Raw genomic sequence first — 12,153 nt, 5'->3', positions numbered from 1 at the left:
TATGGTCCCTGGTGATATAAACATTGACAGAGAGGTCCCTGGTGATATAAACATTCACAGAGAGTGAAAAATAATAAATAGGCTTCTTCAATTTATTTGTTCACTTTAATTTATTACGAAATGCAAATTGACACTTCTTATTTATTTGAAAATCAGCTTTTGCTGAAATGAAGCTGCATTACATTTGAATGGTAGTTCAAGTTCAGAAAAGGTGCATTGAATCAACATTTTAATGCATTTTTAAAAACAAATCTACTCTAAATGTGCTACTACATAACAGAAAAAATAGATTGCTAAACTCTGGATTCCAATGAAACTAACATATTTGATAGAGAGTGTATCATCTGTATCTGGTAGATTCTTTTTTGTAAAGTTTTGATGAGGTGTCCTTCAAGGTGTCAGAAATAGCAGCTCTCTTCTAAAAACTTTTCATTTATTAATATGTTGAAAGTGTGAGAAAGCTTAGGGCACCAGCTGTTGAAGTGAACTGTCTGAAAAAATGAAGCAAAAATTCTCATAGTGCTTTCAGAAAAGTCCATTACTATCCAGAGCTTGTTAAGCACATGAGCAAATTTTGTCCCATTTTGTCTTCATCTAATGACTTTCACCAGCTTAGTGCTTTGAAACTTCAACAGTAAACATTTTTTTCAGTATTTTTCTAAATGTAATTTAGAGTATTTTAAAAGCTATAGTAAATTCATGCTAAAAGTAATTTGACTTTCTAATTTTTACTGAGCAAGATCTTAATGTAATTTTAAGACTCTGATGTAAGTAAAAATAATACTTAGTTTTTATCTCTCTTGGAAACAATTATACATTTATAACAGGCTGATTTGTGTTTTATTCATCAAGGTATTTAGTCACTATATAAGTAAACCCAAAATCTTGTACTTTGTAACTTACTGATTTCTATTAACACTGACACACACACACACACAAAAAAAAGAAAAAGATTGTTTGAGATTTGATAGTTTGGCATTTTTCAACCCCTCTGGGTTTTAGAGAGAATTAGATTGGATACTTTATAAAGTTTAATCTTTCAGTTTTGGCATCAGCTCCAAGAAGCTCAGAGGCCGTGTCCTCTCTGCTGGTGCCATTTACAGCTTCTCTTCGATCTCTTCCACCTTAGAGGAGACAACCTTGCCATTAACCACCTCTTCAACAACTGTCTTGATCTTCTTAACTTTACTTGATTCTGGTAATGAAATTGAACAGAGAATTAATTAAATGCAATGTATATTGACAGAGTAATATTACTGTAGTACTAGCAGCAATTCCACCAATGAGAAAATAGATAAAGGCATCTTTTCGATGTACAGTTACTGTGAAGTAAGCTTTTGGGGTATACAGGATATGGTTTCTCTTCCTTTGAACATCCTGTATGTTACCCATAATATTATAGCGGACATCGTGTTGAATAACTCCCTATCCCTCCGGGTAGTTTTGCTTCAGTTTAGCACAAACATGTAGACCTAAAACCTAGGAAAAGTCTTACACTGAAATGGATATTTTTGCTATTAAACTAGATAATTTATTTAGGAGCCTAGTCTCCCTGTGTAGTCAGTGGAGAGAAGCAGATGCTTCTGAAGTCCTCCAGAGGGTAATTCAATAATTCTCTGTCATTCTCTTGGCTCTTTGAGGAGTCTGTGATTTTACTTTGGGCGTCTGAATTACATACATAAAAACAGGCTTTGTATAATCCCTATAGGTTATCTATTCATACAGTTGATTGCTTTCTTGATGTAAGATTCCACTGGTTATTTGCTCTGAAACTGTGTTGTCTTCTATCAGGCTACTTAGTTCCGTAACATTTCAACAGGCAGCCATCAAAAAACAAGGAAGTTGGTGTGACATACCTTTTTCAAGCTCTGCTGTAGGTACATCCACTTGGAAATGTCTGTTCAAATTATAAATTAAAAAATATAAATATATGACACCTAACATATTGAAGAAACATTGTTGTATGTTTCCTGTACATTTAATCAAGACAGGTAATGTCCTTTCATCAAGACATATAACCATGTGTTTAAATGAATTTTCTCTGTTAAAGTAAAACTTGCTGAGCATAAGCTGTAGGTGAAATTAATCTGCAGACTCATTTCTACAATGCTATGACTTCAGCTCATGCAGATATGCCCAGTCTAGTTCCAGAATAGCTGAACAGGCAGAATCTTGGGGGGGAATTACCACTCTCTGCTTGCCCCGCTTTCATAGATGTCTGTTCTTTTCACTTCAGAATATGGGATACTGGACTAAATGAACATTTTAGTGTCAGTTCACTTGGACCTCTTCAAATTTTTAAATAGCTTGGCTACTAGTGACACAGGTAGAGCAGAGCATAATCCAGTGCAGGCTGCAAAACTTGCCATGGACTGCAAGAGAAGATTGATATGCTTTTGCTGAGTGCCTGCTCTAGTATGACTAGGTGCTGTGGTGTCTAAACCATGTTAAAAAAAATCTAGCCCAGGTTAGTCCAGGCCTGCAGAAGCTACAGTCATTACAGTTATGGACAAGTCAATCCCACATTGAATTGCTGATGCTTATGGAGCGTGAACATCTATCCAGCTACTCATCTTACAAAGAGTAACAGTATACACCTATGCAGAGGCTGAGACAAACTCAACCGACTTCCACAGCAGCTTCTGAAACCCAGCACGAACTGCAGCCTCCTCTGAATCTACAGTTGAGAACTGGGCAACAGGCTTCTCCCCCCCAACCCCCTTCCCAGTTGGAAAGTGGCAGATTTTACACTTCCGCCTTCCATGAATATAGACAGTATTTGCAACGTTGTTTGCTGTCATACGAAACTAAACCGACAAGCAAAGTGCATGTATTTCCTCACCCGCTGTCCTCTCCTTCCAGCAGACGGCGGTACGTGGCAATCTCCATTTCCAAGCGAGTTTTGATATCCAGTAGTCTACTGTGCTCGTTATTCTGACCCTCCATGTCAGCTCGGAGTTGCCTCAGTTGAGCCTCTAAATTGACAACTGCTTCCTGTATTTGGGTTAGCTGGTATCTATATTGTGCTTCAGTTTCAGCCAGAGTATCTTCTAAAGGCTTTTTCTACAGCCAAAGAAGAGAACAGAGGTGTATTATTCAAGAGGGTACATTTTTGTGTTAAAATAACATTTTGATTGAAAAGCCTCTCAGTTTCTATATTTATCCATGTAACTGTCTACTAAACGCAGTCCTTATTTCAAGTACTCTTTATTATTTACCATGTTAAGCTGGGTCTGTAATTCTAGCTTCAGACCCTGAAAGATCTGTTTCCGGTTGGTGATCTCTCTCCTTTGGCCTTGCAGCTGTTCAGTGTCGATTGCTACTTTCTGGTTCAGTTCTTCTGTCTGAAATGCAAAAATGGAGGGGCTGTAAACTGCAACAAGACATGACTGAGGTTCTTGCTGATGTTTAAGTAATTGACCTTACCTGCTTTTCAAATCGTTCTTTGGCTTCTTGACGGTTCTTTTCTGCCATTTCTTCATATTGCCGTCTCATGTTTTCCATAATAGCTGCAAGATCAGTACTTGGAGCAGCATCCACCTCTACATTAACTGGGCTGCTCACCTGTTTGCGCAGTCTGTCGACGTCCTACAGCAATGAGGACTGTATTAGCATCAACTAAAGGGAACTTTCAATCCTGAATACTGGAAGCAAATCAAAATCTACAGACATAGCAGTAATTCTTAAATAGCACCTCAGGGCAAGATAACTTAATCACCTTGTAAATACTGTTTAGTGCACCTCATGTTAGAACATTTTACTTATTTTGTAGCAATAAATGCTATATCATAGATAAACATTATAAAATGATGATTTCCTCAGGACCAGATCTATGGAATAAGTGTAGAAGTCATGGTTCCCATTTGTATACTTTTGTGGGGTAGCAACTCCTAAACCACAAATTATTCTTAAAGAAAACCTTCACTCCTTAGTTTCTGGAGCTGTTCAGTCTTTGATGCCTAATAGCTTGGATGTCAGTTAGTGCCACACACAGAGAAACGATACAAATGCCTCAGTCCTGCACAGCACAGTTTTAAGTGGGTGGCTAGGCTGGCTGTTTTTCTAGGTTGGCTCTTTCTAATACAGTGCTTAAAGAATGCATTTTCTGCAATGTGACGAGGAATTTACAGTTTTGAAGTTGATAATATGACACTAAGAGGGAAACTTGGGCATATCCCATAATTGAGATTTTGTTAAGAGTAATTTTGAATTTAGGATTTCAGTTTGTGTCTTTACTTGAAAAGCGGAAATAAAAAATGGTTGTGTAACATTCTTACTTTTGTAGGTCTTTGAAACTATAAATGTAATGCTAACGGTGAGGTTCAGTTTGAACTTAGACTCCCAGGAGGTACCGAGTACACATATCTAAGTTGTAGGTATCTCTGCATGAGCCAGAGTTCCTGTTGCAACCAGTAGAGGCCAGAGAGTCCCAGCTGACCAGCCAATAGGTGTTTGCTCTACAGTGATGAGAATCACTCTCTACGGTATGTCTGTTTTATTGACTGTCTCTCAGTTGATTGTAATAGAACCATAGGCACATTCACAAAGGTAATATATGAATAGGTACCTAAATTTTGATATGCTAATCCGGAGCTGAATCCCACCATAGGTGTAATATCCCTTCAGATTAACCATGAAGATTTCATTATTCCTAGTGAGGCTGAGTTTATGTATGGCACTTAAAAACATCTCTCCCTGACAGTGTTTGGCTGCTCTCACCTCCTCATGGTTCTTCTTAAGAAAAACTAGTTCTTCATTCACACTTTCAATCTGTGACTCCAAATCAGATTTGATCAAAGTCAAGTCATCATAAACTCGGAGCAGTCCATTAATGTCACTCTTGACACTTTGCCTGAGCAGGTATTCATTCTCATACCTGTAAAATAAAGCTTGTTTTGTCATCATGAAAATGCAACTGTTTGATGTAAATGTTAGAATCAGTAACTACTATAGCCTTAGTTGTAAACTTTTTCTTTTTATTAAACTTTTATGTTAGAAAATGTTTACTTCTCAGCTTTGATACTAATAACTAGAAGCTTTCATGAATAAAAGGAGCATGAAAGAGAATTTATGAAACGATCATGGAACTTACTTCAGTCTAAAATCATCAGCAGCCAGTCTGGCATTGTCAATCTGCAAGGCAAGCCTTGCATTTTCCAGCTGTGCAGCACCAATCTAAAAAGGAATCGTTGAAAAGGGATGAATCTTTGAACATAAAAGCACACTTGCTCCATTTCTGGAAATTAATACTGCATGTGGGCTTCATCTCGCTTAACTTTAGCTGTCTACTAGTCATCTAGGCTTAAGCTAAGTTCCCTTTGAAGTGCACAGAAGGAATTAGGGTTCTCCAAAAGGCAAATTATCCTGTCATAAAATAGGTATATAAAATAGTTGGGATGAACTGCTCTCTGAAAGGGAACTGCTTTTAAAGGATGGGAAATTGAACTGGTGAAAAGTAAGAGGGGAAAGATTTAAGGAAGTTCACTGGAAACATAATTTGACAAATCTATCAGCTGATTGCTGTGGGAGTATTTTATTGTTTATAATGGTAGTTTACTATTTCAAGTAGTGATCTATTATTTTGTCTGAGCATTTGGCATTCTTTTCTGAAAAAACACTTTGACAAATGCTAAACTATATTTGAATATGTAAATTACCATCAGTACTTTCACTAATTAAAATTACCTAAGGCAAATATAGGAGGATTAATTAATTTTGATTCAAAGATTTTTCATGTATGAGATTACTCACATCCGCAGACATATATCTAGTATTACAAATTATGTAAAATCTGTCGCTAATTTGTATCTGATCAAAATAAAGCATTAATTTTTCTTAGCTGAGACAATTGCAATTTGGAAAAGTTCATTTTCTACAATAGATTATTGTCTATCTCCCCGATAATTGCAATTCATGTATTTATAGATGGCTATATGATATCTTACCTTCTTCTGGAGATCTTCAGTTGTTTTAAAGTATGAGCTATAGTCATACCTTGTGACTGTGGTATTCTTCTCATGCCACTCCTTGATCTGCTTTTCCAACAGGGAGTTTCTCTTTTCTAGAGAGTGCACCTTCTCCAGATACGAAGCCAAACGGTCATTTAGATTTTGCATAGCTGATTTTTCATTGCCAGTGAGCAGCACATCATTACCACCAATATTAAGCTGGAAGTTCCCACCAAAGACTTGTCCATAGTTGATGCTGGTAGATACGCGGGTGCCATAGCCACCAGCTCCCCCATAGACGCTAGGTGGCTGAATCTTTTGGATGGCCATTTTCTTGGGGGTTGCAACACTGACACTGAGTGCAGTAGATTGGAAGCACTTTCTTCTATCCCACCGAAGGTTTTGGTTACAGAGCGCCATTTGTGTTCTTTGTCTTCTAAAATGAAACGGCTAAACCTACACAGATAGAGAGAGAGCAGCTGAAGTGAAAAGCAGTGCGTGCTCTGTAAACCTTTATACTGTGTTTCAGAGAGGAAGCACAATAGTTATAAACCTCACCTCTATTGACGCATAATAACTGGTGTCAGCACAAATAGCACACAGCACATTGCCCCCACACTCTGTATTATGTAAAGGGGTTTTCATCTGTTCCTCTGTGTTTGAGAAAAACTCCCCAGGTAGTTTGGCTTGCTTTGTTATTATTTTGAATAAAAGATAAAACACAAATGAACTGTTGAATCATTTATAACAGTATACCTGCAGCCATGCTCTCTATAGTCCTTTTGAACAAACAAGTACATACTTACCCCCATGTGCAGTGTATGACATAAAAATGAGAGTTGACTATATGTGACAAGAGACTTAAAATATTTATATTTGCAGTCAAGTATATATTTCTGTTGAGTAAGCCATAGTTTGGGCCTCAGGACAGTCTAGAACAGTGTGTAAATTATTAGAAAGGAGGCATCTGTAACTACCATGTTAATTAATTTTATAGTAAGCACAAAACAATATTCATACTGTAATTGGAAAGTGAATGTTGTTGTAGTTGGCTTGCATTGAATATGCATTCGTTTAGTATTAGAAAACTGTTACAAGTTGAACTCTAGCTTTCGATGCAGTTGAAGTTAAGCAGAAAGAGTATTGCTTTGTCCGTAAATAAAGTAATAGGAACAAGAATACTGGAAATCTTCATTGCCCACTTTCTTTATTTCACGTTCAAGATGCTGAGGTCTATGGTGTTGAGATCAAGCTTCCAGCCTAACTAGCTTCCAGCCCTACTGTGTGGCTAAAGTTAAAGCAAAACAAGTATCCCTCCTGCCTCATCAATATTCTAGACAAAGAGACTACCAGCTGATGAGTTCCATGGCTGGGCCTTCCATCACAAACCTGGGTGTTACGTTCATTAACAGGAAATCAGCTGCCTTTGTTCAGCGCATGAAGAAACCCAACAATCCTACTTCTAATCGTACTGAGGTTCCTAAACTGACTATAGTGTATACTTTTGGTACAGAAAATGCAGAGATAAAATGGAAAGCTAGGGAAGAAACTGCTTCCTGAGGGCGTTATTAGTGCTGCAGGAAAGCAGGTAGCAGGTGTGCATTGAGACAGGACGTAGGTGTAGTTCCTTGGGGCATTGCACTGACAGTACTTTAGTGTATTATTAATGTACAGGTAGTCAGGTAGAACAATTAACACATATTGCTTGTATTAGTGAAAACAGCTGCTGTACATACTGATCTTCAACTCTGGAGCAAGGAAATTGGTGAGACACTAAGCTTTGGAGGCATTAAACTATATTTGGAAGCATTAGACTATATATTGGAAGCATCTTCAGGTTTCTGAGAACACCTAACCTGGGCTATTACGGAATCCTAAGTACTGCTAAGTTTTTTAAGTTACTGTGCTACAGCTTAGTCTAAATAGTATTGGATCAAGGCAAAGAGTTAAGCTGTCATACTTAGCTATTCTGAAAACATGCATCTTCCAAACCAAAGTGATCAGTGTTCAGGGCAGAACTTTTTTGCAGGAGGATGCTGTGAATTGTCTTTGGACCTTGAACTTGTCTTTGGGTGTAACTGGTAATGGAAAACATTTATGACAGTTGAAACCAAAGTACACTAGCCATATCATTTAGACTGTCACTATAGAAACTCAAGGTGGGTTGTCTTTTGTTCATTAAAAATATTCAGACTGAGTAAGAATCAATGGTGTTAGTAGGGCAGACCTTACACCTTTAAAGCTGTAAAAGACATACAGCAAGAGATCCTCTACAGTTACATCTCTTGGTTATATATTTTACTGCCTAGACTTCTGACAGTATTTTGTGATAGTCTATTTAAGAATAAACCTTCTGCTTTGTTTTCTTAGTATTTATTAAAATCAGTTTCCATGTTACCTTGATGGTATTTTTTCTAAACATCACTTGAAGATTCCATTTTTTCTTTTATTGAGCAAATGACAAAGGTTATTTGTTAGCTTTCATGCTTGCCTTTAAATGCAACAAGCTGTCATTGAAGGTCTTGGCTTTTGTGGGTCAAATTCTTAATCTTTATATTCACAACTATCCCACCTCCTTGTGCAGAAGCAGCTACATAGTTTAAATATCAAAAGCTAATTGTGTGTGTTGTCAAATTAATGTCAGGTGTTTGAAATTTACAGAAGCTGTATACTATTTAGAAATGTAAGAATAATATAAAAATACATTTCAGATTGATAGAGAAATAAAATTCACTGATACATAAAAATTTCTAAACTTTTCTCTACCTTCACCTTGTACAATGATCTGAATTAAAGTGGACATCAGGATTAAGTCAGACATTTGCCTTGTGTTCTAGCTCTGCTATTTTAGGTCAAGCTGAACTTTCAACAATTATTTTTCTTTTTTTCTTCCAGAATCCTCTTGACTATTAAGCAAAAGCATTCAAGGCATATGCAACTAGAAGCATAGAGCAGTAGCATCGTGCAGACCTAGTATGAAAAGATACTGGGCTGAATTTTCTTAGTGTTCTTTTTCTTTTCTTCTCCAAATTGTTTACTGACAATTTCTCTGGTCTTATCATTTTATATGTGCTTCTATTTCAAAAAATAAGCTGGAGTATTTGCAAGAATATTTACTAAGATCAGGATAGGTATCAGTCATACCAGAGGTGGATTTTGCTCCTGTTTTTTGGTTCAATATAGTTTTTTTAATGGAATATATCTTGAACGGTTGTACAAGTCACTGGAAACTGCAAGAGTGAACACAAAGACTCTACCTATACCAGTAAATGAAACAAGGGCAAGGCCCATAGACTGGCTGAAGGGCAAGTGGCTCGTCATGGCTCACATCTACAAAGCTGTACAGCTCTCAGTTGGGAGTGGTCATCAGCCTCCACTACCTCTTGAACTATGCCCAGGTGTTATCTAGAAGAATATGGGCTGTCTTATTTTTAATTTTTTTTTTTGTTTTATTGGTTGGAACAGTAAGTTATCTAAATAGATGTTGAGCAATCTAAAAATACATTATCTGATATCTGCCATTTTGATCAATGTTAAAGAAGTGCTGTTAACACTTTGCTGATGCTTTAGTTCAGCAGTGCAATTTCCAACTCCAGACTCAGTTGTGAATACTCTATAGAGGACAGTCTGTGGATTCACGTGTAACACTTCCTTTCAGTAACATGCTTAGTCGAAATGGTTTGTGTGTAGTCATAATGAAACATTCATGACAACACTAATAAATTGTTTGATTTCATGAAGAAATCACACCTGTGTGACAGAAGTTTAATGTATATTAGAGAGCAATGAAGATAAATCATGCAGGGTTATGATAACATGTGCATGCCATTTAGTATTACTCACCTTTACTAACCAGTCATGGGTAACCAGTCTTCAGAGTTCAAGGAAAAAAGACACACCCAGCTTTGGTTCTGCATTTATGCTGCCCTTAGGTGGAATATATGCTTTTCCTTAGGCTGACTTAAAGATTTAAATAAAGTCTTTTAGTTCAGTCTTTAGTGATGATCCATTCTAGGAGTGAAATCCAATGGCCGTTTATTAGTCCCTGTAACTATGTTGCTGATCTCAGTTTGGATTTTGTGTCATAAGAATTTGAATCTGAAAGATCTCATACAATACAGTCCTGAAAGGCCTTCCACTGTACAAAGTGCATTCAAGGAAGAGGATCTCCATGTTCAATATTCCAGCCATATTCCAGTATTCAATATTTCTGTGTCTGAGAAACCCCCCTCTTTCTCTTGTTAACCTACTTGTGAGAAGTTACTTCCTGATTTATGCCATACAGCTGGTTTACAACCAAAGGAACAGTTGTAAGATGAGCTTTCAGGGGAAAATCTGAGTAAATTTTTAATGTATTTGTGAGCCAAAATCAAGTTTTAAATTAAGATCTTTCTGAATGAGTGAAAAAAAAGTACTCAGGACAATTCCCCACCCTGAAAACAAACTATCTTTGTGCCATTTGTTAATGCAAAGGCTGCACCCTTGAAGACTGCTCTCTCCGAAGAGAAAAGAAAGATGTTTTGTGTTTTGCTGAATGTGATCAGATGAGAGAAAGGTCCAGATGATGTCACTAACTCAACTGGATTCACTTAAGCCCTGAACATTTGCAGCACATTTTACACTGTCTTCCTCACATACATATTTTTTCCTCATTTCCCTCTCAGTTTATCTTTTGTCCCATGAAAATATCTTAATCATCAAATCACTACACCTTATTTTTTTCTGCTTTGAGCTTTTGACCAGAGAGGTAAATTTAAAACATTACTTTAAATCATATGGTACTTAAAGAAGTGTTCCAGATCGTGGAATAGTGCATAAGACAGTGTGTTGGTTACATCCTTCCCCAACAACAGGTTGAAAATGAAAGTCAGGAGCTGCCTTTCCTGTCTTAGCTGCTCTCCTTGAATCAAATTAGATTTCAGTGCCAGCAATAACAGCTCCAGGCAATACAAATGAACCTTCTCTTTTTTCTCCCCTAAAAGTATCATTAATATCAACTCTAATATAATCTAAAAGACTACCAGGTGGAACTTTTTCCCTTGTAAAAATTATGTGCAACTGAGGTGTCAGTGGAATGAGAAAACCAGTAAGCTGGAGAATATTTCAACTTACTGGTTTTCTCAGTTCCATAATGCTGGAATAGTTCAGTATCCATGAGAAAATATTATCTATTTACATGATTCAGTGAGCAAATATGATTTTCATGGCCCTGTGCAAATATATGCACACACTGATAGTATGCCATAAAAGATACGTACAAACACACTGTATTGCATGTATTCACATTTGTGTAGATTTTTTTTGCTAGCTTTTAAAAAAAATAATCCTTGTGGTTTCAGGGACCTGACTTGTATCATGCTTGGAACCCCCAAACCAGGAGAAAAACTTAATTTTTTTTCAAGGGTATAATTGCACTCATAACTCTCAGGAGTTGCCTGACTCAGGAGTTGCAGTTCCATGACTGCAGCTTTTTCTTTGGGGACCACTCTGGTCCAGTACATTGTAGTGACCACATGGCATCCCCTCTCCCTGTATTTGTATAACCAGAAGCAAATTATGGGTTGCTTGCTTTGTAAAGAGAAGCAACCTGAGATACTATCCCAGCCTCAGGATCTGTCAGGCAATCATGTATCAAAAAAAAAAAAAAAAAAGCAAGAATGAAAACAGGACGAAAATATATATCAGTACTCCCTTAAGAAAGTTGTGCATTTTTAGGAATGTCCCTTACACGAATACTTCAACAGAAATTTCCAGTTAAAAATTGTTCACTAGCCTTAAGAGTCTCACAGAAGGCACAGATATCAAAAGGAGTGGTTCCTGTGGTAATGCTTAGTCATAGTAGTCTCATTTGCATGCCATTTGGAGCAGAAACATGATGTGTATATAGCTGTTTGTCACTAGAGGCCACCACATGCCTTCTTAAAAGAGTGACATGTAGAAATGTACGTATAATTTGCTGCAACGGGAGAACCCATACTGGAGCCTGAACATGGTTAATGAAATTCACATATTACATAACAAAATTTCACATATTACCCACTTTTCTGGTCCTATATCCAGAAGAAAATTTTTTTGCATAACTCTTGTGGCCAAATGTTTAAAGTTATATTTATCTTCACAGCCACAAGCTGTAATTACAGGAGTTTAGCGTTGTGTATGGCACTGAGTTTGTAAGCAATGGCAACAAGTATTATCTATCTTTCTA

At 37.0% G+C, this 12,153-nt stretch overlaps 1 protein-coding gene and 1 long non-coding RNA gene across 2 annotated transcripts in view; one reads left to right on the top strand and one right to left on the bottom strand.

Moving 5' to 3' along the window:
- Nucleotides 1-12,153, top strand: part of LOC115344443 — a 68,665-nt gene that overhangs the window by 21,485 nt on the left and 35,027 nt on the right. The gene's annotated exons all lie outside the window — the stretch shown is intronic.
- Nucleotides 868-6,317, bottom strand: LOC115344440 (keratin, type I cytoskeletal 20-like). Its single transcript, XM_030021719.1, has 8 exons — nt 5,946-6,317; nt 5,093-5,175; nt 4,720-4,876; nt 3,427-3,588; nt 3,219-3,344; nt 2,843-3,063; nt 1,857-1,897; nt 868-1,195 (listed from the first exon to the last, which is right to left on the bottom strand). The coding sequence occupies exons 1-8, from the start codon at nt 6,276-6,278 to the stop codon at nt 1,098-1,100; spliced, it is 1,221 nt and encodes a 406-aa protein (XP_029877579.1). The 5' UTR covers nt 6,279-6,317; the 3' UTR covers nt 868-1,097.

The sequence above is a fragment of the Aquila chrysaetos genome, chromosome 8 (genome assembly GCF_900496995.4).
Source record: "Aquila chrysaetos chrysaetos chromosome 8, bAquChr1.4, whole genome shotgun sequence".
Taxonomy (NCBI): Eukaryota; Metazoa; Chordata; class Aves; order Accipitriformes; family Accipitridae; genus Aquila; species Aquila chrysaetos.
This window is presented reverse-complemented; position numbering and strand designations above follow the sequence as displayed.